General features: G+C 42.8%; 1 protein-coding gene across 1 annotated transcript; it reads left to right on the top strand.

Moving 5' to 3' along the window:
- On the top strand, positions 1-25656 carry top2a (DNA topoisomerase II alpha). Its single transcript, XM_041878213.2, has 35 exons — positions 1-192; positions 1721-1867; positions 2079-2169; positions 2307-2370; positions 3072-3217; positions 3410-3507; positions 3643-3855; positions 4071-4244; positions 4530-4631; positions 4866-5003; positions 5118-5256; positions 5460-5617; positions 5887-6012; positions 6278-6388; positions 6752-6857; positions 7001-7110; positions 8369-8461; positions 8637-8751; positions 9057-9178; positions 9439-9587; positions 9883-10114; positions 10440-10574; positions 10892-11092; positions 11364-11559; positions 11903-12000; positions 12263-12406; positions 13714-13797; positions 14913-15101; positions 15272-15395; positions 16993-17160; positions 19246-19414; positions 19590-19648; positions 19878-19991; positions 24602-24846; positions 25092-25656. The coding sequence occupies exons 1-35, from the start codon at positions 175-177 to the stop codon at positions 25221-25223; spliced, it is 4710 nt and encodes a 1569-aa protein (XP_041734147.1). The 5' UTR covers positions 1-174; the 3' UTR covers positions 25224-25656.
- Positions 25657-26016: the final 360 nt, after the last annotated feature.

The raw sequence follows: 26016 nt of genomic DNA on the forward strand, positions 1-26016 counted from the left end.
AGTTTGAACATTTCAAATGTGCTGAGGGAAGGAATACAAGCGCACGTTAGAGTTTGCAGATATTAAGTACAGAAAGTGAATAACGTTTAGGGATATAAAAACTAGCTAGTTAAATAGGTCAGAGGCTCAGAAAATTCAAGTTGTCAAGCTTACGGGACAGAATACAGCAGAAGAATGGCTGAACCATTGAAGGTAAGATAGTTAACGTTAGCTAGCCAACTCGTGTTTGAAGGTTGATACGATAGGCTACAACTTTAACACGATGTACATGTATTTTGCATGAAAGTTAATTTCTTTCCATTTTAAAATGTTCATGGCTTTTCTGATGACTTACTATATTTTAGCTAGCTGGTAAGTGGTAGTTAGCTGGCTAACTATTATTGACAGTAAAGTAACGTAAGCTAGGTAGCTAACTAGTCATCTCAGTAGCGACAGTAACGTTAGCTTTATGTATGGCATAAACGTTTAACTTTATGTATGGCATGTTTTGACCTGATGCATAACAGTCTGGCCCATCTAAGGTAACCAGCTAAACAATCAGCCTGGCCTCAGACTAGACGTAACACGGTAAACGAACATCTGTGACACTCACATTAACATATGTTACGTTTGGTATGGTTACATAAGACTAGGGATGGTTATTTGAAATTAAAGTATTCGAATTTCTAGTTTTTATTTTATACTTCAATGGAGACTTGCTCGAACGACTCCTCTGCTTGTTTCAGCAGAAGGGTGGGGGAGGGGCGAGAGAAGAGCAGGGGCCAGTGTGTTACTGTACAGTCTGTGGCATGGCGGGAGAAAGAACAGAGACAAACCGACTCGCGCTAGTAACACAAACTTCGTGCAGCCATAACGTACCTTTACATTTACATTTACGTCATTTAGCAGACGCTCTTATCCAGAGCGACTTACAGTTAGTGATTTTATTTTATTTTATACTGGCCCCCCGTGGGAATCGAACCCACAACCCTGGCGTTGCAAACGCCATGCTCTACCTATCATGCCATCTAGTGCCTGTCTTGACTGCATCAAATCGTTGTAAAGAAACTAGCTTCATTAGCCATCAATAGCTAAAGTGGCTATTTTGCTGCGCTCCCTGTTTTTTAAAATTATTTTGTATTTTATTTAACCATTATTTAACTAGGCAAGTCAGTTAAGAACAAATTCTTATTTGCAATGTATACAACTCCATTCATATGAAACAGTCTACCGACCTGTTAGTTGATCATTGTAGCTTAATCCTTCTCATTTAGCCAGCTAAATTTAAATTCCATTTAGCATTGATTAGAAATCTCCCACTTCACTTCCTACACATGGAGCCTCTGACTGTAGCGCCCCATTTATTGACGAACAATAACAACAAGCGAAATGTGTAGGCTACAGGTGCTTTTTTTATGGGGTGCACGCATAAAAAACAGTATAAACCTGTTTTATAAAAATGGCGAATGGAATGGTCTGCCCTTGTAGGCTTTGTAGCCATGTCACTGATCATTTTAGACGATGCACCCCCCCCCTTAAAAAAACGTATATCCCAAGAAATCGAATACTAACATCCATTCGGATAACAATGGCCATCTCTACATAAGACCGAATGTTACTTAAGGCCAAAACTAAAGGAGAGAGTATGGGTGGCCTATAATATTTTTTATTTTGCAGTGGTGGCCATGCAAGGGAAACACTCCTCCTAGAGGTTAATCACCCCCCCATTGATTTCATACAGAGCTTGTTTGAGAACAAGGCGGTAGAGAAGACCAAGAAGAACCCTAACCGCCTGTCAGTGGAAAGGATATACCAGAAAAAGACTCAGCTGGAGCACATTCTGCTGCGTCCAGACACCTACATCGGCTCTGTGGAGCCTGTCACACAGGTAACGAGTGCCACACTGCCTCAATTTTCACCCAGGAAACTCAGAGCCCTGTTTGTACAGAGGCATACACATATTTCATTGTGGGGCAGGTGTGTCAAATTGGAGTAAAATATAGGCAGACAATGCTTGTCTTTAGAACACATCCCATGGTTGCTGGTTCCCGTTTATTGTTAGAATTGTCACTAACGCATACTGTCAATTTCCTCTCCAGCAATTGTGGGTGTTTGATGAGGATGTTGGAATGAACTGTCGAGATGTGACCTTTGTACCAGGTCTCTACAAGATCTTTGACGAGATCCTTGGTGAGTAAACTACTATTAAATGAGTAATGTTACTGTATTCATTTCACGGATGGTGTACTGTACAGTTAAATCATCACCATATGAAAATCCCGTAAAAGATTGTGAAGTGACTATTCTCATATTTCTTCTAACCACAGTGAATGCCGCCGATAACAAGCAAAGAGATAAAACCATGTCCTGCATCAAAATAAACATTGACGCGTGAGTATTCTCGCATATTAAACATTACACTGTTTAATATTAATCCTGAAATATTAAAGCAGGGATGACGGCTGTCCTATGAAATGGAAACATTCAAGTGTATTATACCATACTGTATATGTCACTATTGGGCTATACAAAGTTAATTAGCTGTTTAACGGTTGAAGGACAATGCATCTGGTGTATTAGAAACTATTATTAATACCATGATTGTCTTTTAAACATTTTGTTATTTACGCATAGATTCAACACCAGAATGTTATTTTTTTCCCCATTCGCTGTAATGGGGGATCCTGTTTTCTGCTAACAATGCCTGCAGCAGCGTCCGTGGTTTAATGAGAGGAGGCAGTCGTTATTAGAAATGCCAGAACTATGCATCTGAAAAAATGAACTGTGCCTAAAACTCTTCAACTCTTTCAATGGTGCTATCCAACACCTGACATCAATGTAGTTAATTGGGGGGGGGGGGGTTACCCTGACCAGGACTCAAACTGTGGTCCCTGTGACGGTCATTCCAAAACCCTTACACCAAAAGGCTAAAATCTCTTGGTACGGTCACTGTTGTACTAGGGTTGCTTTAGTATTTTTACAAGGGGTCAAATTTTTTATTCGCTCGCTCGTCTCCATTTTCAAAACATGAAATCCGTTAAACAGTTAATGGACTTTGTATGACCTTACTTAGCCTGTGCTTGGTGTTTCAGTGAGAACAACTCCATCAGTGTGTGGAACAATGGGAAGGGCATCCCTGTGGTGGAGCACAAGGTGGAGAAGGTCTATGTGCCAGCTCTCATCTTCGGACAGCTCCTCACCTCCAGTAACTATGATGACGACCAGAAGAAGGTCACCGGTAAGACTAATGCAATCAGACACTTATTGTCAATCATTCTTTACTCTCCCAGAAAAAGCGTAGAGAAGTCTTGCATAGTTTTTTGTTGCTGTTCCGATGGTTAGCTTTCTATTTCAGAAATATGTTGACGTAATTGGGCGTATTAAAAACCTGCAATCTATATCTTCACATGTTGTTGTACTCCATCTTTAGGTGGACGCAACGGATATGGTGCCAAGCTTTGCAACATTTTCAGCAACACGTTTACTGTGGAGACTGCCTGCAAGGAGTCCAAGAAGACCTTCAAGCAGGTCAGTCAAACTAGGCCAATGGCACCATACAAAACACATCAATTTCTTGAAGTCTGCTCAGGTTTGTGACGATGTATCCTATTACCTAAACCTTAATTCTATTTGTTCTTACCTGTGCTCTTTGTGCCCCTGCAGACGTGGTATGACAACATGGGGCGGGCTGGGGAACACAAGATCAGGTCGTTTGAAGGCGATGAGTTCACGTGCATCACCTTCCAGCCGGACCTGGCCAAGTTCAAGATGCAGACCCTGGACAAGGACACGGTGGCTATCATGACCCGACGGGCTTACGACATCGCCGGTGCCACCAAGGGGGTCCGCGTGTTCCTCAACGGCAAGAGGCTACCTGTAAGTGCAGGCTAACCTACTAGTAATCTAAGAACGATTGCCACACTAACAATTACTCTGCACTATAGTCACTTTAAAAAGACCCCAACAAGAGGATAACCTTTATTAAACGACAATCTGTCCATACTGAAGTCTCCAAATGTATTCCTTTGACGGTTTAAATGCTGTTGGACTACAATGTTTGTTTTGATATTAACATCTCTCTGTCCCCCTAGGTGACGAGTTTCCGTAACTACGTGGACCTGTACCTGAAGGACAAGTTGGATGAGCTGGGCTCACCCCTCACAGTGGTCCACGAGGTGGTGAACGAGCGCTGGGAGGTGTGCCTCACAATGAGCGAGAAGGGCTTCCAGCAAGTCAGCTTCGTCAACAGCATCGCCACCACCAAGGTAAAAAGGACAGTTGTCTAAGGGGCATGTGGTTTTGTGACGTGTGTACAATGTTGTGTTTTGGATTGAGCTGCGGTATGGAAGCTAAAGGCAAATGTGAATTTTACTCTTAACTGGACAATAAGGTTACGGCTTACCAACCACTTGGTTTAATAATCGGAGTCATTTCCCATTTTTGGCAACAATATTTCACCATATTGAGTCCTTTTCCAGATCTCATAATCTCAATATAGTATGTGGGACTGCTGTACATGGTTTCTTACTGTTCATGTTCTCTGGCCCCAGGGTGGAAGACATGCTGACTATGTGGCAGACCAGGTGACATCCAAGCTCATTGAAGTGGTCAAGAAGAAGAACAAGGCTGGAGTGGTCGTCAAGCCTTTCCAGGTATCTATGCCATTTAGCAGACACTTCTATCCAAAGTGACTTAGTCATGCGTGCATACATTGTACGTATGTGTTGTCCCGGGAACCACTACCAACTAAGCTAAAAAAGGACTGGGTACCCCACCATACTGTCAACCTGACCATTCTCCCTGAGATCAGATAAAACCTTATTCTCCAGAACATTTTCATAATATGGCCAATTTAATAAGATTGTACTTTGTCCAACTCTCCCCAGGTGAAGAACCACATGTGGATTTTTGTCAACTGCCTGATTGAGAACCCTACCTTCGACTCCCAGACCAAGGAGAACATGACCCTGCAGCAGAAGAGCTTCGGTTCCACCTGCCCCCTCAGTGACAAGTTTATCAAACAGGTAAACAAAGCCTTGAGTTCATTCTCACCATAGAAAGTCCATTGACATTCGTACAAAACATACTCGTTTGTATTCTTGATTGATTTTGTACATGGCTTATTTTCAATCAACCAGGCCAACTCCTGTGGGATAGTGGAGAGCATCATGAACTGGGTGAAGTTCAAGGCCCAGACGCAGCTCAACAAGAAGTGCTCTGCCGTCAAGCACACCAAGATCAAGGGCGTGCCCAAGCTGGACGACGCCAACGACGCAGGTAAATCAAATTCGTTTTGATATGCTTTTTAGTCAAGTCTGTCATGCAGCAAATGACTTATTTTCAGCGGTTAGCCCTTATAGTTTACGCCTAGTTACTTATAATCTATATAGCTGTTTTAAAACAAATCAATAAAGTTGTACATTTAGTAATGACGACATACGAATCAAAATGGTTAAGTTGTGGTGTTTCCCTGCCACCAGGTGGTAAGAACTCCAGCGGCTGCACTCTAATCCTGACGGAGGGTGACTCGGCCAAAACGCTGGCCGTGTCTGGTCTGGGCGTGGTTGGCAGAGACCACTACGGGGTCTTTCCTCTCAGGGGAAAAATGCTCAACGTGCGGGAGGCCTCGCACAAGCAGGTCAGAACAGGCGTAACAAAATGCATTACTAAAACCATTGTTAACTATTAATAAAAGTTTGTGCGCACCATAGCCATCTTATACGGTTCTGCTGGGCATAATTGGGAGTGCAATTAATAATGACTGTGGGGAAATTTAGTTCGGTGTTGAATCGATCCTCACCATATGTTTTACAAAGGGCCTCCCCTCTAGCATGTTAGGCATTTCTGTGGTCGTCCACTATTGAACTAGTTGTTAATGGTTTGATCCCTGTCTGTCCCCTGTATCAGATCATGGAGAATGCTGAGATCAACAACATCATCAAGATCCTGGGGCTGCAGTACAAGAAGAACTACAGCGACCCAGAATCCCTCAAGTCCCTGCGCTATGGCAAACTCATGATCATGACCGATCAGGTCTGCAGTCTAATGGCAAATTCTCAGTGGAATTTAGAGCTTCTCATTTATTTGTGTAGCTCATTGGAATGTATTTTTTAAAATGTAACCTTTTTATGTAGTCATGAAGTCTTATTGATTGAGATTAGTTTTCCGATGGTGACCTAGCCAGTAAAGCAGCTCTACTCTAGAACTGAAATAATACTTTTTGTCAGTGTAGACTAGTTTTCTCACTGACTAAACATTGCTCCGATCATTGATGCTCTCCTGTGTGGTTGTCTGACAGGACCTGGATGGCTCCCACATCAAGGGGTTGCTCATCAACTTCATCCACCACAACTGGCCCTCGCTGCTGCGCCACAACTTCCTGGAGGAGTTCATCACCCCCATCATCAAGGTACATGGTACGGTCCAGCTGAGACCAACGGTTGCTGTTTTGGGCACTGTGATACTTCAAGGCAACTCCCCATAGTGAACATCAATTTTTAATACAGCTATATTAAATACAGCCACGCCAACTCTGTGTACAGAACTAAGATAACGTAGAAGCTTGCTTGTACAGTATCCTGAACTAGTCTTTACATGCGACACCAGTGCCATCTGTTGGTGACACATGTAACAGTAACAAACACATACTGTATATTATAGTTTTACAGTAGCAAGCATTTTGAGATTTTTTGCAAATATAGAGATACCAGCTAAATCGGGTAATATTTACAAGTATAGCGACGAGTCAAATGTCCATTTGAATTTTTCCCAGGCCACTAACAAGAAGCAGGAGCTACCCTTTTACAGCATCCCAGAGTTCAATGAGTGGAAGGAGATGCAGCCCAACATCAAATCTTGGAAAATAAAATACTACAAAGGTTTGTGCCCTGTGGTAGTGAAGCTGAACACGTAAGCAGCCACTTGATATTTTTCCCATACCTGCCCCAATATAAGGCGGCGTTTCCAATAAACCCCCCTGTATTTAGATGTGCTTCTAACATCACCACCTGTATCTGTCCAGGTTTGGGTACCAGCACTTCGAAGGAAGCGAAGGAGTACTTCTCTGACATGCACAGACATCGCATCCCCTTCAAGTACGCTGGACCTGCCGACGACGAGGCAATTACCCTGGTACGTTGACCATTTACCTTCATTTGAATCCCTATATAAATAAAGGTTACATAATTTTTGCGTCTTACTGAAACAGGCAAGGTGTTGTAGCAAACGAGTATTCGGTTGTCTAGGCCAGGGTTTCCCAAACTCTGTCCTGGGTACCCCTTTGGATGCACTTTTTTGTTTGTTTTTTTGCTCTAGTACTAGGGCAAAAAAGTACTAGTACTACACAGCTGACTCAAATAACCAACTCATCAACAAGCTTTGACTAGTACTAGGCAAAGATACTCAGTGACCGGGTTATGTACACCACCCCATTCACAAAAATGCTTTGCTCCTACAGACATTGAGTCACGTGGCTTGCTGTATAAAGCGGGCATCGAGGCATTCAGTTACTGTTCGATTCGACGTTAGAATAGGCAAAAACGAGTGACCTAAGCGACTTTGAGCCTGGTATGATCGGTTGTGCCATGCGCGCCGGTTCCAGTATCTCAGAAACGCCCGGCCTCTTGGGCTTTTCACGCACGACAGTGTCTAGGGTTTACTGAGAACGGTGCGACAAACATCCAGTCAGTGGCAGTCCTGTGGGTGAAAACCGCTCGTTGATGAGATGTTGAAGGAGAATGGCAAGAATCGTGCAAGCTAACAGGCGAGCCACACAGGCAAATAACGGCGCAGTACAACAGTGGCGTGCAGAACAGCGTCTCGGAACGTACAACTCGGCGGATGGGCTATTGCAGCAGACGACCACACCGGGTTCCACTCCAATCAGCCTGGTACTAGATGTGCTATTCAAACGGTTATTGAGGTGACCGTGTTCATTTGGATGACCAATAACGGTCATCCAAAATTCCATGACTGTCACAGCCCTACCAGTAGGGGGATGTTTGCGATTTTATTGCAACAGTGTTTTTGACATCAATCGGTAGAGTTGAAAATGCGATGGAAACATTGAACTTCTGCTTTTTATTTGGTACATGGAAACTTAAACCCCCCAAAATGCTTTTTATTTGGTACATGGAAACTTAAACCCCCCAAAATGCTTTTTATGTGCATTACGTCATCACGCACACCATCTTATCCACACGTCAGTTTGATGGAAACACCACTGGTGTTTTTTTTTTAAATGCCGATTTTAAGAAAAAGAAAAAAATCCCAAAAAAATATTTCGCATGAGCTCTGTCGCCAATTTGGATTGAAACCTAGCTTATGATTCTGTTAGCAGTACTTTTTCCATCTGTGATGGACTCTTACCCTTTTCTATTTCTCTCCCCAGGCCTTTAGCAAGAAAAAGATTGAGGAACGTAAAGAGTGGCTGACCAGCTTCATGGTCAACAGACGCCAGCGCAGAGAGCACAACCTGCCCGAGGTACGTCACTGGTGACCTTTGACGCTTTAGAGCACAGCCCAACCATAGAAATGTAATTAGTAGAACAGATATTCCCAGTCAAGTCAACGTTCCGTGATGGGTGGCTCATTCTAGTAATTCTATTTCTGAGCCTAATTCTACCCTCTGTCATACCACCTGTCTCTTTGTGTCCCAGGAGTACCTGTATGGTCAAGCCACCAAGTCCCTGTCCTACAACGACTTTGTCAACAAGGAGCTTGTGATGTTCTCCAACTCAGACAACGAGAGGTCCCTCCCCTGCCTGGTCGATGGTTAGTGGCGGAAGGGAGTTATGTCAAGTTGAGCTTAAACAGTAGCTGTGAAAAAGAGGGTGGTGCCTGCAGCTAACATGAATAAAAAAATTGTTTGTATATTTTGTGTGCGAACCACCCTCTTTTTCTCACCGAACTGTTTGTTGGTTTTACATTGCACCAGCCAAAGTTCATCACTATAAACAGTTACTTAGTTCATCCAGAAAATATATAAATCTATGCCACTTGAAACGTTAACGATGTAGACTTACACTAGGAGAGGTAAATATGACAGTATATCAGTTTTGATTATGTGTGTCTCCCAGGTCTGAAGCCGGGCCAGAGGAAGGTGCTGTTCTGCTGCTTCAAGAGGAATGACAAGCGGGAGGTGAAGGTGGCTCAGCTGGCTGGTTCCGTGGCCGAGATGTCAGCCTATCACCATGGAGAGGTTAGACCCACGGAACTGTGAAATGTAGAGGGAACTTTCAAGATCCCTCGATTCAATTTGTGGTGTTCTATTTTGTATTTATTGTTTCATTGGTATTGTAGTCGAATGAATGCAATACTCTATCATTATTGATGGTGTGACATACCATGATAAAAATCAGGCATTTATATTATAAGTGAGACTATTACAACATGTAGACTAGAGTTTGCCTACAACCTCTTTCTGAATGGACTGTCATCCTCTGTATCCTTCTCTTTCAGGTCTCTCTCATGATGACCATCATTGGCTTGGCCCAGAACTTTGTGGGCAGCAACAACTTGAACCTGCTGCAGCCACAGGGTCAGTTTGGCACACGGCTGCACGGTGGCAAGGACTCTGCCAGCCCCCGTTACATCTTCACCATGCTCAGGTCAGCTCCACAACATGCCCTGGATATGCCACTCCCTGTTAAGTTGGCGTTATGATGCAGCGTACTTTGTTCCTTGGCTATGACTCCATAAAGAGACATGAAGCTTTTAGAATCGCCTCCATACGAAATGACTAGCCTAAACTACTGCTGCGGTCTTGGCAATGCATGGATGGTGGGCTTAGTAGGTCACTTCAATTCCAGAGATTTACATTAGCACAGTTTCGACCACTGTCTTCGCCAGGCTGCCGTGTTTCAGTAAGTGACGTAGGACTACTCTCTCCCCTCCTCCCTACAGCCCCCTGGCTCGTCTACTCTTCCCCCAGGTGGACGACAACCTGCTGAAGTACAACTATGACGACAACCAGCGCGTGGAGCCCGAGTGGTACATCCCCATCATCCCCACCGTGCTAGTGAACGGCGCCGACGGCATCGGGACGGGCTGGGCCAGCCGCCTCCCCAACTTCGACGTCCGCGAGATCGTCAATAACCTCCACCGCATGCTCAACGGGGAAGAGCCACTGCCTATGGTGAGGAGGGGAGATTAGTTAGTAAGGGCCTATGGATGGGAGCTAGGAGTTGGGGTGGGTTTTTAGATCAAATGCACTATGTGCATTCAGAATGTGTACAGGACAAGTCAATCATCAAGACATAATCAAGAATCCCATACTCGGTATTTCTTCTTTCAGATATGAAATCTAGATAAATGATGTTTATGTGAAGGTTCCTTTGCAGGTTTGGGATTGGCCCATAGTTTATCAGAGCCAGTTATAGGTTATTGACATTTGGTTACAACCAAGTTCTCGAATCAAACTGTTCCTTCTCAATGATTCAAAAATGACTTGTTCTGTTCAGCTCCCCAACTACAAGGGCTTCAAAGGCACAATTGAGCAGCTGATGACCAACCAGTACATGAACAGTGGAGAGGTGGCCATCATCGACAGCACCACCATCGAGATCTCTGAGCTGCCCGTCAAGACATGGACACAGGTTGGTACATATTAATACCCTGGTCTTGGGTAGATCAGTTGGGTGGTTTGTCTTTACTTGATAGAAGTCTGTGTCAAGTCACTGTCCTGCTATATGAATATACAGTAGCATATGGTATTGCTGTAGTGCCTTGGATCCATAAGGATAATGTTTAGAATCTAGTCATCTGTGTTTGCGTACAACGGAAAACGTAAATCTCTGTTCTTATTTGACAAGTTCAGGTAGTACCTCTCTGTTTCAAACATTTTTCACCTACTGAATACAACCCATGTACATTTCCATGTCTTTTTTTTTCTCCTCTCTGCCCTCACCCTCAGGCCTACAAGGAGAACGTTCTGGAGGCCATGCTGAACGGCACAGAGAAGGTCCCGGCCCTCATCACCGACTACAAGGAGTACCACACGGACACCACGGTGCGCTTTGTGGTCAAGATGACCGAGGAGAGGCTGAGGGAGGCCGAGGCGGCTGGCCTGCACAAGGTCTTCAAGCTGCAGCAGTCCCTCACCTGCAACTCCATGGTAATGATCACCCTACCCTACCACAAACATGCTACTACTCCCTTGAATAATGTTTAGTCCCAACCAGAATTATTCGCTACTGTCTCTGACTCCATTTTGTAATGATTGTTTTCATTTGTTTTAAATTGATACTCTGAAGGGTACTACTCATTCCCATGAAATATAATACTGCAACAAGGCCTTTTATTTTTATTTTTTAAGTGTCTATAATTATAAGAACATCATCATTATAAAAATATGTATCTGAATAACCTCTCTCCTTGCCCCTCAGGTGCTGTTTGACCATGTGGGCAGCCTAAAGAAGTATGAGTTGGTGCAGGATGTGCTGAAGGACTTCTTTGAGTTAAGGATGAAGTACTACGTTCTGAGAAAGGACTGGCTAGCCGGCATGCTGGGAGCCGAGAGTGCCAAGCTCACCAACCAGGCCCGTTTCATCTTGGAGAAGATCCAGGGAACCCTGGTCATCGGTGGGTACCAGCGCCCTCTCCTTCCCCTATAAGGGAAATGTTTGCATATCGGTCAGGTGACACCAACATGTGGGAGCCATATTGGGACTCTGCTGGGACCCCTCAGATCTGCAAACATCCAACAGTTGATTCTGTGTTTAATCCTCAGCATGTTCAAGTCCACATAAAAAGGATCTGTTTTCATTCAGCCTCGGATTGGCATAGGCAATGTAGTATTGAAAGTATTGTTAGCTGTTGTACTATTTCTGTTAATTTCCTGAAACGCCCATACCGTTGTCTCAGGTGACATTTTGTTTCTTGCTTTTAAAAGGTAGCTATTGTATGTCTCTCTCCCTTTCTCCAGAGAACAAGCCAAAGAAACAGCTGATCCTCATGCTGACGGAAATGGGCTACGACTCTGACCCCGTCAAGGCCTGGAAAGAGGCTCAGGAGAAGGACAAGGTAGTTAATTTCATTCCCCCTTATCTGGCCATACTCCTAATTTAAAGTGTTCTTGTTTTTTGTCATATAATCCAATGTACAACCCACAGTTGCTACGATATCATGAGCATAAATGGTAGCTTTTATCCTGGAAAGTAAGTTGATTTCTCAACATACATTGACTTTTAGGAGGGATTGCATGACGATTAGATTAGCAACCGCGTGACGCAGCATGACAACATTAACGCGATTGGTTGACTTTTATTTTTCTCCCCTATTGAAGACTGTGGAGGAAACGGGGGATGATGATGATGAGGAGAAAGAGGAAGACACCACTGGACCAGACTACAACTACCTGCTAAACATGCCAATGTGGTACCTCACCAAGGAGAAGAAAGAGGAGCTGTGCAAACAGAGGGATGCCAAGGTCTGTCCTCTTGCTGTCCTGTCCAGTGGCCATGTATCAGTTAAAGGGAAAAATCCACTCATGCTTTTAATTTACAATCTTTTTTTGTGAACAAATGTTTCATTTTGGTGTTATATTAAGGTTGGTAGCATCATGGGAAATTGTTGTGGAAATCTGTTGCAGCTCAAGTCGACTACAAAATCCGCAATGCTCTCTCATTGGGCTGGCTAGGTAGCTAGCAAGCAAACGTAGCTACACACAATAATACCAAAGACAATATCAGCATGTAAAGTAGCTAGTTAGTGCAGTTTAGGCGATTTTTACAGCTATCAATTTAGGAGTCTACAATCTCACCATGTTCAACCTGCAGATCGATGTGCCTCAGAGCGGAGTTTGAAATTCTCAATGGTAGATATACTTTTGAGGAGAACGTTGCCCATGCTACGTCAATGGGCTGCGCAGTGCATTCTGGGTGATTCTGGGACAAGGAGTTCTCTCCTTCAGAGTGAATGGGAGTCTATTGGGTGCTAGTTCAAAAACCCAACATTGGCACAAATTTCATCAACAAGAAGTACATTACAAATCTTTTTTGAGATGTGAAATAATTAACTTGCTATCTGTGATATCGTATAGCTTTGGAATCGTGACATTATGTACTTTCTAGGAAAATAGGCACATTTCTCGACATACATTGACTTTGAGGAGGGATTGCGTGACGATTAGTTTAGCAACCGTGTGACACAGCATGACAACATTAACGCGATTGGTTGACAATCTGCTGGGTGGGGCGTAATACGTTCCTTCATTCATTGGATTCCTATTCCCTTTCTATAATATCTCTGGCAACTGCACCATGCAATGCACCCTGGATTAAAGAGGCAGACAAATAGGAAACATTTGCTAGACCCTCCTTTTAAATTACAAGTTTCTCGGTAGGAATATCGCACAAATATGATAAATGGCTCTTTCGAGAGAAGACATCCTCCCGTGTTATGACATCAGCTAGTATTGAAATTTGACATGTATGATGTACATCTTCGCAGTCTAAAAGTCGTATTCCTGTTAACTTCCAATGTAGTGAGAGCGACTTTATCACAGTGCTACGTCATAGCGAACTGATTTCTGCCTGCTTTAACGCCAATAACTGAGAACATCAAATGACCCAGGGAATCGATAGAACATCACTCAGATGCACAAAAACAATATAACATTCAAAATGTGTGAACCTTTCCTTTTAACAGTACATCATTTTAGTTCCTTGTGGCTACATTCTGATCCTGTTACGTGGTGATGGTTCTCACCATCATAACTTCTATCCTCTCATGCAGTTGACCGAGCTGAACACCCTAAAACAGAAGAGCCCGGCTGATCTTTGGAAGGAGGACCTCGCGGCCTTCACTGAGGAGCTGGAGGTAAAACAGCATCCCCAATCAAATGTCATTCCGTAACAACACTCGTTCTTATGGCATGAATGTTACAGAATGACTATTCATGGGTTGCACGTTTCGTCACTATTGTTTTGAATACTGGGCATTCTACTCAATGCATCTCAATGAGCGCTGATTAGTCTAAAGTGCATTACTGTGGCTTGGAAACAAATGACAATTAGTAGGATAAATTATCATTGTGATGTCACCAGACTGACTTTAGATGGAGTCTAACTCTAGTTAGCTAAGATTGAGGGGACGGCACTGAATTTTAGCTCGCTAATGTTAGCATTCCAAGCAATTTTTGACAAACTTTGCTAGTTAATGGCAACCTTGCCCTCTCTATAAAGTAAGTTTGACGACAAAGACAGAACATTGTTTTTCTGTAACATTGTTATGCTGTAACGACACCACTTATTCTGTAACATGCTTTATCATTCCATAACACTTAATGGTTTGAACCTCGGTCTCATAGTTGCCGTTGTTATGAACGTTCTACAGACGCCGGAGCCATATTGGTGCCCGACTGATGTCTGAACGGAAGCTCTTTCATCTAAATTACAGATGGCTTGGAAATATGATGACTGTGCTAAAGTAGGCAAATAATTAGTAGGAAACAACTTTTCCGTCATTGTCGTCAAATTTACTTTATAGAGGGCAATGTTGCCATTAACTAGCAAAGTTTGTCAAAAATAGCTAGGAATGCTAACATTAGCGAGCTAAAATTCGGTGCTGTCCCTTCAATCTTAGCTAGCTAGCTAAAGTTATACCCCATCTAAAGGCAGTCTGGCGACATCACAATAATAACAAACGTTTTTCCTACTAATTGTCATTGTGTTTCTACGCCACAGTAATGCACTTTAGATGAATCAGCGCTCATTGAGATGCATTGAGTAGAATGCTCAGTTTTGCATCGGTCCTAAAACGAACATTCAAAACAATATAGTGACAAAACGTGCAACCCATGAATAGTCATTCTGTAACATTCATTCCATAAGAACAAGTGTAATTCCGTAACGTTCTGTCATTTCATAACACCTGGGTCAAGTAATCTGCACTGTCACCGTAACATTTGACTCTCTCTCGGGTTACTTCCACAGCGTGTGGAGGAGAAGGATCGGGAGAACGCCACCATGCCTGCGGTGAAGGGCAAGGCTGGCAAGGGCAAGGTGGTGAAGGTGAAGCAGGAGACCATGCCCACACCCCAGGGGCGCCGCGTCATCCCACGCATCACCAGCACCATGAAGGCTGAGGCCTCCAGGAAGGCCGTTGTCAAGAAAGGCAAAAAGGTCAGTGCCTCTTCTGGAAACTGGTGTCAAACACTAACTAGAGTACAATAATAATTGTAGACTTTATGTAGTTCACTGGTAATGGAACTTGTTGGAGATGGTAATTGACTTACTATTTGCTACTTCTGTATTTTTTTATAATTCCATTTTGATATTTGTGTGTTTTTTAGGGTGAGGAAGTGGTGATGAAGATGGAGTTTGAGGATGGAGGAGAGAATGGAGAGGCTGCTGCTGAGGAGATGGGCCTGGCAGCGCGACTGACCAAGAAACCCAAAGCACCAGCCAAGGACAAAGGTGAGGATTATGATTCCAGCAGAAATGTCTTGTTTATTGGTTAATTGAAACCAACAAGGACAATATTCCTGAATGGGAAACTCTGGTTTATTCTGTTTCAATGGTAGATTCTCTATGGGTCATTATTGAAATCCTGTGGCATTTGCGTCCCTTGCCTTTGCAACCATGAAAAACACTTTAAAATGAAAAATAGTTACCGTACACATCAATGGTTTTGTTTTATATTGAAATGTTTACTAATTATAAAACATAATGCAAGTCCTTTTACGTTTACATTTTAGTCATTTAGCAGACGCTCTTATCCAGAGCGACTTAGTGAGTGCGTACATTTTTCATACTGGCCCCCCGTGGGAAATGAACCCACAACCCTGGCGTTGCAAGCGCCATGCTTTAAACTGCAAAACCTTTTTTTTAATGCATTGTTTAAAGTAACTAGGGCAAGCAAATGGGCTTCTCCCAGTATTGATGAGTAGAGGTGTAGTGACATGTTTTGGGGATTTAGAGATCTATCTATTATTTTGTATGCTAGGAAGTAAACAAAAGTATTTAATTTGTTATATAGATCAGGCGTGTCGAACATACATGTTCAATCCGGCCCACGGGTGGTTTGAGTAAAACGATCTCAATTGACATTGAAATGACTAAAACCAAATCGAAACTGTGTAGAAATGATAATGGTCCTACATCTATACTCTTCACTCTGTCCTGCTTGTTAACAGTCATGGAAATGAAAGCTAGACAGGGTGTATCAAATTCAATACGTGATGTATAGAGGACTGCTTTTGCTAATATTGATGTAGAGGAAATGTAATACATTTTAGATTCGGCCCTCCAGACCTCGGTGGAGACCGAATGCGGCCCCTGGGGCAAAATGAGTTTGACACCCCTGGTATAGATCAATAAAACAAAGGCTATTAAAATACAAATTTGTCAATACAAAAAAAAAAAAAAATGTTTTTACAAATATTGTGTCTATATGTCATTGGTGTTACAGCCTACATCATTTTCAAAGGTATGTGTATGTATATATATATATATATGGACCTTGAGAATTCCTTCCATTGGCAAACTGTTATTGGGAGAGGGTCAACGTCTATATTAAATAAATTATAGACCGGGATGTAGCTCAGTTGGCAGGGTTGTGGGTTCGATTCCCACAGGGGGCCAGTATGAAAAAGAATGTATGCACTCACTTAACTGTAAGTCACTCTGGATAAGAGCGTCTGCTAAATTACTAGAATGTAAATTATTAATCGCACCATTTTAGTATGTCAGAAATTTTAGGATTCTGTTGATTTTGTATAAATAGTGTCATTGGTGTTGCTCAATTTAAAAGAAGAGGAAACAACATAGTGAGAAATGATTAGTAATAACACTTTAGGAAATTATGTATGACCTGAGATTTGTGCATCTGTCGCCTGAGGCTGAATCCTCAATTTGTCATTGGTGTCACTACTCCTACTTGTGGCATAATGTTATCATAATGGTTAAAAAAAACATTTACATTTAAACAAATGCCACCGCAATTCAAGAATGAGCTCTATGTATGTACCAATCTGTGATTCACTGACTAACCAAAGACCATATTCCCCTGCAGTATCAAAGGCATTGGGCAAACAGACCACCCTGTCGTTCAAGCCCATGGCAGCCAAGAAGGCCAAGAGGAACCCGTGGTCTGACGCATCTGGCTCAGACAGTGAGATGGAGATTCTGCTGGAAGTTGACCCAGTGGTACCCAAGGAGAAACCTGAACGCAAAGCCAAAGGTGAGACGCTATACAGAGAGGAAGAGGCAAACTTTAGGCTACTTTGGTGAATTTGAGGCATGCAAGACAATTAAGATGCAGATTACCAAGACATGCACACAGTTCTGCCTGCCCCTCTCTCAGCCTACCTGCTCTTTCTCTTCACTAATGACGCTAGTGTGTGTTCAGTCTTCGGTCTGTTGCGTGTAGAATATCCTAGTTTAGGCTATTCATGGGATCAACGTCACCGGGCCAGTCTTGCGAACACAGGCTACTCTTCGTTGCTGAATGGGTGGGGGTGTTTTTGTCTCGTATGAAATTACAGTAGGTTACCGGTATAGCCTGTATCGATGACCCTTTTCACGTATAATTGTATGTGGATGTGGCCCCTTGAAAGCGCTATGGCATATGTGTCTGTTACGGTAGGCTACACTACAGCTTTTTAAACTCCGACAACTTTCTCTGGAGACATGAATGGCATTTTACTTGTCTGTAAAGCAATGCCCCTTCTGAAGCGGGACTAACTTCCATCAGTAGGCGTCCAGAACTGTCAATCCACAGACCTCTTTCCTAAAAAAAAGTTTGTTAAATATCGTGACTTACCAAGACATTTAGTAGAAAGAAAGCACATCTAGCTATCCTACCATTTAAAAAAACATAAACATAGCAGCACATCAATCATCAACGTTTATTGTTGTCAGGGAAACGATAGAACATTCTATGCCAGAGCAGAATTCTACTGTCTGAAAAGGTAAATACGCTTCTGATGCAGCACTTTTTTAATTGTCTGAAAAGTAATCAATTATCGACATGTTACTACTGTAATGAGTTCTGTCTGTAAAGGGTCCGGGTAGATATAACTTCATTGCCAGGCCCTAGCGGTAACGCATGCGTAATAGGACCATTATTCTGCATTGTGAATTGATGTGTAATTATGTTTTTTTCTTTTTCCTTACCGATTTTTATTTTGTTTTATTTTAATGTCAGTTTTAAACATTAAGATTGTATTCCCATTTGTCACATCCCTATTCGGAACCACCCAAACTGAGTTTAAATCGGCAATTGCATTATCCAGCAGTCACTTATATTCTCATTAGCATCCCATACTCGCGTGTAATTCATCAAGCCCACCAGGCAATAAGACAGTATGGACAGTCCCGGTGCCCCAAAGTGTTATGTCTGGCTGCTTGTTCTGTTTCATGATTGGGGATCTTTGAAGACTCGACCAGAACATGCCAATGTATCTATAGCATCACTTCCTCTGCGTAATTAGCTGCACTACTCACTTCTGATTAGGCTCGTCTCAGACCTTAGATAGCTTGATTACTTCCCCATGACTCTCCTACATCCATACAGGAAGCTGTTATTTTAGCTCAACATAACAGCGACATTTTGTCTAACAGTTGCCATTTTCTACAAGGGTAGAAAAGGAAGCCTACCTTCAACAGCATGCGTTGCACTAAGTTGATGGGTGGCCTGATTAGTAAGAAAATAAAATGTAGCCAGCTAGCCGCACTTTGTGGCTCTGATCGAATACATTTATTAACCAACTTTTCAACAACAAGCTGCCTTCATCATGGGTTTGTGGTTTGACTCCCGAGTGGCGCAGTGGTCTAAGGCACTGCATCGCATTGCTAGCTGTGCCACTAGAGATCCTGGTTCGAATCCAGGCTCTGTCGTAGCCGGCCGTGAACGGGAGACCCATGGGGCGGCGCACAATTGGCCCAGCGTCATCCAGGGTAGGGGAGGGAATGGCCGGCAGGGATGTGTGGGTTCGATTCCCACGGGGGGCCAAAAAAAAATAAAATAATGTAAATAATTATAAATAATAATTGGTCATTTAGCAGACGCTCTTATCCAGAGCGACTTACAGGAGCAATTAGAGTTAAGTGCCTTGCTCAAGGGCACATCGACAGATGTTTCACCTAGTGGGCTCGGGGATTAGAACCAGCGACCTTTCGGTTACTGGCACAATGCTCTTAACCACTAAGCTACCTGCCGCCCTCACTAACTGTAAGTCGCTCTGGATAAGAGCGTCTGCTAAATGACGTAAATGTAGTAGTGTTCATGCAGTGTTAATGCAACAAGTGTTGTCTTTTCCCAAAGCTGCTGTGAAGTACAGCATGTCCAGCAGTGAGGATGAGTTTGACTGTGGGATGAGCGCCCCCAAGGCTGCAGCAGCCATTAGTGACGATGACGACGGCTTTGTCCCCGAGCCCAGCGCTGCAGTCGATAGTGAGGCAGACTCTCCACCCCCTAAGGCTCCTGAGCCCACGTGAGTCTATATACAGTATAGTTTAACAGGAGTTTTGTAAGCTTGGTGACACTGGTGATAATTGTTGGGGGTAATGCAGTGAGTTAAGCCTACACAAGCAATAGTCTAAACTCTGCACATTTTATTTAATTGCGAATCCTGACAGCAGTGAAACTGTTGCTCTCTCTCCATATAGAAAGAAAGTGGTGAAAAGCAAATCAGCGACTGTAAAAGAAGCTAAAAGCAAATCCAGCTGTAAGTATATTCCATACCTATTCCTCCCCCCTGGGGATCAATAGTGATCAAATCAAAATCACTACCTCAACTGTATAACTGAATTGATCTAACATCACAAATTTGCCACACAATTAGATGCTGACTTTCAAAATACAACATGAAATGGCACACTGTTGCAGACAACTGAGGAGATTCTCTGACTAGCACAGTTGAAAATATAATCTGAACTTGTTTCTGTGTTCTGCAGCTCAGTCTGATGGCGACGATGCGACGGCCTCTAAGCCTCCAGCCAAGCCCAAGGCAGCCGCCAAGAAACCAGCAGCTGCCAAGAAGCCAGCCGCCCCCAAGAAGAAGGCTGCAGGTACTATAGAACAGCACCTCCAACCCTGTACTAATAATGCAGTAGTTGTGACATTAGATTTCTGCTTCAATGAGTAATAAAACATATATACAGGTAACTGCCAAAATAAAGGAAATGCCAACATGGGGTCTTAATGGGGCGTTGGGCCACCAAGACCGCCAGAACAGCGTCAATGCGCCTTGGCTGGATGCGACACCATTCATCCACGACAAATTCCATTAGTCAGTAATATTCATAAAAATATACACTACTGTGCAATAGTTTGGGGTCACTTAGAAATGTCCTTGTTTTCGAAAAAAGCTTCTCTTTTTTTGCCCATTTTTAAAATAACATCAAATTGATCAGAAATACAGTGTAGTCATTGTTAATGTTGTAAATGGCTATTGTAGCTGGAAACTGCTTTTTTTTAAATAATTTTTTTATGGAACATCTAGGCGTACAGAGGCCCATTATCAGCAACCATCAGTCCTGTGTTCCAATGGCACGTTGTGTTTGCTAATCCAAGTTTATCATTTTAAAAGGCTAATTGATCATTAGAAAACCCTTTTGCAATTATGTTAGCACAGCTGAAAACTTGTGCTGATTTGAAAGAAGCAATAAAACTGGCCTTCTTGAGACTAGTTGAGTATCTGGAGCAAAAGTAATTGTGGGTTCGATTACAGGCTCAAAATGGCCAGAAACAAAACTTTCTTCTGAATCTCGTCAGTCTATTCTTGTTCTGAGAAATTAAGGCTATTCCATGCGAGAAATTGCCAAGAAACTGAAGATCTCGTACAATGCTGTGTACTACTCCCTTCACAGAACAGCGCAAACTGGCTCTAACCAGAATAGAAAGAGGAGTGGGAGGCCCCAGTGCACAACTGAGCAAGAGGACAAATACATTAGAGTGTCTAGTTTGAGAAACGGACGCCTCACAGGTCTTGAACTGGCAGCTTCATTAAATAGTACCAAAAAAACACCAGTCTCAACATCAACAGTGAAGAGGTGACTCCGGGATGCTGACCTTCTAGGCAGAGTTGCAAAGAAAATATGTGTTATGGACAGACTAATTGAAGTTCAAGGTGTTCGGATCACAAAGAAGAACATTTATGAGACTCAGACCAAATGAAAAGATGCTGGATGAGTGCTTGATGCCATCTGTCAAGCATGGTGGAGGCAATGTGATGGTCTGGGGGTGCTTTGGTGGTGGGAAATCTGTACAGGGTAAAAGGGATCTTGAAGAAGGAAGGCTATCACTAAATTTTGCAACGCCATGCCATACCCTGTGGACGGTGCATGATTGGAGCCAATTTCCTCCTGCAACAGGACAATGACCCAAAGCACAGCTCCAAACTATGCAAGAACTCTTTAGGGAAGAAGCAGTCAGCTGGTATTCTGTCTATAATGGAGTGGCCAGCACAGTCACCGGATCTGAACCCTATTGAGCTGTTGTGGGATTAGCTTGACCGTATGGTACGTAAGAAGTGCCCATCATGCCAATCCAATTTGTGGGCGGTGCTTCAGGAAGCATGGGGTGAGATCTCTTCAGATTACCTCAACAAATTGACAACTAGAAGCAAGGCTGTACAGTGAGGGGAAAAAAGTATTTGATCCCCTGCTGATTTTGTACGTTTGCCCACTGACAAAGATATGATCAGTCTATAATTTTAATGGTAGATTTATTTGAACAGTGAGAGACAGAATAACAACAAAAGAATCCAAAAAAAAACATGTCAAAAATGTTATAAATTGATTTGCATTTTAATGAGGGAAATAAGTATTTGACCCCTCTGCAAAACATGACTTAGTACTTGGTGGCAAAACCCTAGTTGGCAATCACAGAGGTCAGACGTTTCTTGTAGTTGGCCACCAGGTTTGCACACATCTCAGGAGGGATTTTGTCCCACTCCTCTTTGCAGATCTTCTCCAAGTCATTAAGGTTTCGAACCTGACGTTTGGCAACTTGAACCTTCAGCTCCCTCCACAGATTTTCTATGGGATTAAGGTCTGGAGACTGGCTAGGCCACTCCAGGACCTTAATGTGCTTCTTCTTGAGCCACTCCTTTGTTGCCTTGGCCATGTGTTTTGGGTCATTGTCATGCTGGAATACCCATCCACGACCCATTTTCAATGCCTTGGCTGAGGGAAGGAGGTTCTCACCCAAGATTTGACGGTACATGGCCCCGTCCATCGTCCCTATGATGCGGTGAAGTTGTCCTGTCCCCTTAGCAGAAAAACACCCCCAAAGCATAATGTTTCCACCTCCATATTTGACGTTGGGGATGGTGTTCTTGGGGTCATAGGCAGCATTCCTCCTCCAAACACGGCGAGTTGAGTTGATGCCAAAGAGCTCCATTTTGGTCTCATCTGACCACAACACTTTCACCCAGTTCTCCTCATTCAGATGTTCATTGGCAAACTTCAGACGGCCCTGTATATGTGCTTTCTTGAGCAGGGGGACCTTGCGGGCGCGAGTTTGGAATCTGATTGATTGCTTCTGTGGACAGGTGTCTTTTATACAGGTAACAAGCTTAGATTAGGAGCACTCCGTTTAAGAGTGTGCTCCTAATCTCAGCGCGTTACCTGTATAAAAGACACCTGGGAGCCAGAAATCTTTCTGATTGAGAGGGGGTCAAATACTTATTTCCCTCATTAAAATGCAAATCAATTTATAACATTTTTGACATGCGTTTTTCTGGATTTTTTTGTTATTCTGTCTCTCACTGTTCAAATAAACCTACCGTTAAAATTATAGACTGATCGTTTCTTTGTCAGTGGGCAAACGTACAAAATCAGCAGGGGATCAAATACTTTTTTCCCTCACTGTAATTGCTGCAAATGGAGGATTCTTTGACGAAAGCAAAGTTAGGACACAATTTATTATTTCAATTAAAAATCATTATTTCTAACCTTGTCAATGACTACATTTCCTATGCATTTTGCTATATTTCCTATTCAAACTCATTTAGTGTATATTTTCATGGAAAACAAGAATTTCTAAGTGACCACAAACATTTGAACAGTAGTGTATATATTTTGATCTGGCCTGGACCACACTTTGAGAGTCCCTGCTTTAAACCCCCCTATGCTTCGAGACCCCTCTTTCAAAGTCACAGAGCTCTTCTAGCCATGGTAGCCAAAATAATGGGAAACTGGGCATTTTTTATACATGACCATAGTCAAATTGTATTGGCCACATACACATATTTAGCAGATGTTATTGTGGGTATAGCGGAAGGCGATGTTCCCTCTAAGCTGCGCCTGTGTGGGGCCGCGCACGTCCTCCAGGACTGCCAAGCAGAAGAAATGCCAGGCCGTGCGGAGACGCAAGAGATTGAACTTCACTGAGTTCACCCTGTTAGTTTACACTATATAGATCAATGTTTTTTCTGTGATCGAATCAACATTATAAACAGTGGTTTGAGCCCTGAATGTTGATTGGCTGACAGCCGTGGTATATCACACCGTATACCACAGGTATGACAAAACATTTATTTTTACTGCTCTAATTACATTGGTAAACAGTTTATAATCGCAATAAGGACCTCAGGGTTTTGTGGTTTATGGCCAATATACCACAGCTAAGGGCTGTATCCAGGCACTCTGCATTGCGTCGTATACCACACACCCTCGTGCCTTATTGCTTAATTATATCAGCCCCTTTTCAATGCAACAAAACAAATGTAACTTTGCAAGATTGAGTCTGTTGTATGCAAAGCCAGAGCACAACTGAGTAGAATTATATTGGCTGGGGTAGGCCATGAGCGGTCTTTCAGAGCCACACGTGTGCACATTTGTTGATATTCTTTGCTAGTTAGCGAGTTATTAGCCCAGTTATAGATCAGTATAGGTCAGCAATGGGCAGTTACTGCTTCCTACAAGAGCACAAAATGTGTAGGCTACATTTCAAGCTGTCTTTGAAAAGCCAGTCAGGTAAAAAGCTTATGTCTTCATTAAAGGGGCAGTGTTATATTTTGATACAGGCTTGAATAGCCTATATTGTCGAATTATCTGTATGGCAATAATAATGAATCGTATTTTGTAAAGTGGTTTATTACATAATAAAACACAATGCAATTTACAGTCACCTATTTGGCATGTCGTGTTACAGACAAGTAAAGAGCCATTCATGTAGGCCTGCATTGAACACCACAGGCTACTGTAGGCTGTCATAGAAATCTAAAGCTATTTCCATGTGAAATGTTATGGGATTTGCTCTACATTATGCTCAAATAGCCACAATAGCCTATTGGCCACTGTCTAAAACTGTAAGGGTACAGCTTCAATGTTCACTGTAAATGCGTGCTAGAAGAGGCACAATTCTCACAGCTTTCAAGTTTCTGCTCACAAGACCAAAAATTAGCTCAGTGCCCCAAAAATGTGAGGGAACATTGACTGTAAGAATGTTAATTGCTTAATTAACTCAGGAACCAAACCTGTGCGGAAGCACCTGCTTTCAATATCCCTCATTTACTCAAGTGTTTCCTTTATTTTGGCAGTTAGCTGTATATTTACATAATGTTGTATATTCTGGATGATGTTATATTGAGAGGGGTTATGCTTTGAGCGTATAAAGCATTATCAATAATACACTTATTCTGAACAGACTCCTAACACTATCTCCCTATCAGCCCCTCTAGATGCGACGCAGCCGTCCATCATGGAAGCTCTGTCCAAGCCCAAGCCAACCTCCAAAACTGCTGCCATGAAGATCCCGTCGTTTGACTCCAGTGGCTCGGAGGGCCCGTCCAATGCCCCTGCCCCGTCTAAGGCCGCGCCGGCCAAGCGCAAGGCCCTGGACAGTGACGACTCGGACAGGAGCTCTGAAGACCTCATGTCCCGCATCAAGGGCAAGAAGACTTCCATCGCCAACAAGGTGAGTCCAAACCGAGTGGAGGTTCTAGCATTGACGTGAGCCAAGTTGTTGATAATGCAATGATATGCTGAGACATTGTTTGCCAGCTTTTACAATTGAAAAGGTGCTGGAAAATATAAACTTAAGCTTGTTAACCATGAATTCAGGTTTGCACCCTCCCACCCTGTCATATGTCAGATCCATCACTCTGAAATAAATGAACTTCAATTTGGATGATGTATTCTTCTTCCTGCGTGTCCTCGTAGAAAACCAAAGTATGGGACGATGAGAGCTTCCAGATGTCAGACGAGGAAGCTGTAGCTCCCAGGAGCAAACCAGTCCGTGCCAAGAAACCAATCGCTTATAACTTTGACTCAGACTCTGAAGAAGACTTTTAGATTGGAGCTTCCTATTCTCTTATGATCAATGTCTCCTGTTATCAAGGATATTACAACTGAAGTCCCTTTTATTGAATCAATGCTTTTATATACTCTACTGCCACTTGGCCATTTATGGCTTTGCTTTGTAACATTAGAAGTCTTGACAGCTTTTGCACAGTAGACAGTTGGTTATGTTAGAATTTTATCATAACTGGGGGGGGGAATATTACATTTAAGAATTGTTTAACTCATAGGCAGGATTATTCTTGCATTTTGCAAATAACAATATATTTGACATGTTATGCTGAATAATTTCACTAGTTTTAATCTATTTGTTACATGTTCAGTCTTCGGTTTTCATCTTTTTATTCATGTTGTGTCTTGTCATGTAAATATTTCATTGGATGTCTTTTGATATTTGTTTTGTTAAATAAAGTAGTTGCTTATGTTATCATGTGGTTGTGTGTTTGTTAGTAACTGGGAGGAGTCCCATGTAAATTTGAAATCACGCAATGTTTAACATCTTTTGGAATTTAGCGTTCCCTGTGCTATTTGCTTTGACACGTCTCAGTACAGATGTGTACCTTATCCCAAATGGGCAGAAGTGTATTCAGTGATGTGGAAAGAATAGAGCTGACATGATCCCCCTATTGTCTTACACACCTGTTCTACATGATACAGAATGTTCAGATAGAAATGTAAGGTTACATCCTCCCGAGCAGGCCCCTGAAGGAGTTGAGCTTGCCCATTCCGATCAGGCAACCATTTCAACAGTTCTACGACTCATCTTCTCTACAAACTAATTCCGGGT

The sequence above is a fragment of the Coregonus clupeaformis genome, chromosome 1 (genome assembly GCF_020615455.1).
Source record: "Coregonus clupeaformis isolate EN_2021a chromosome 1, ASM2061545v1, whole genome shotgun sequence".
Classification (NCBI taxonomy): Eukaryota; Metazoa; Chordata; class Actinopteri; order Salmoniformes; family Salmonidae; genus Coregonus; species Coregonus clupeaformis.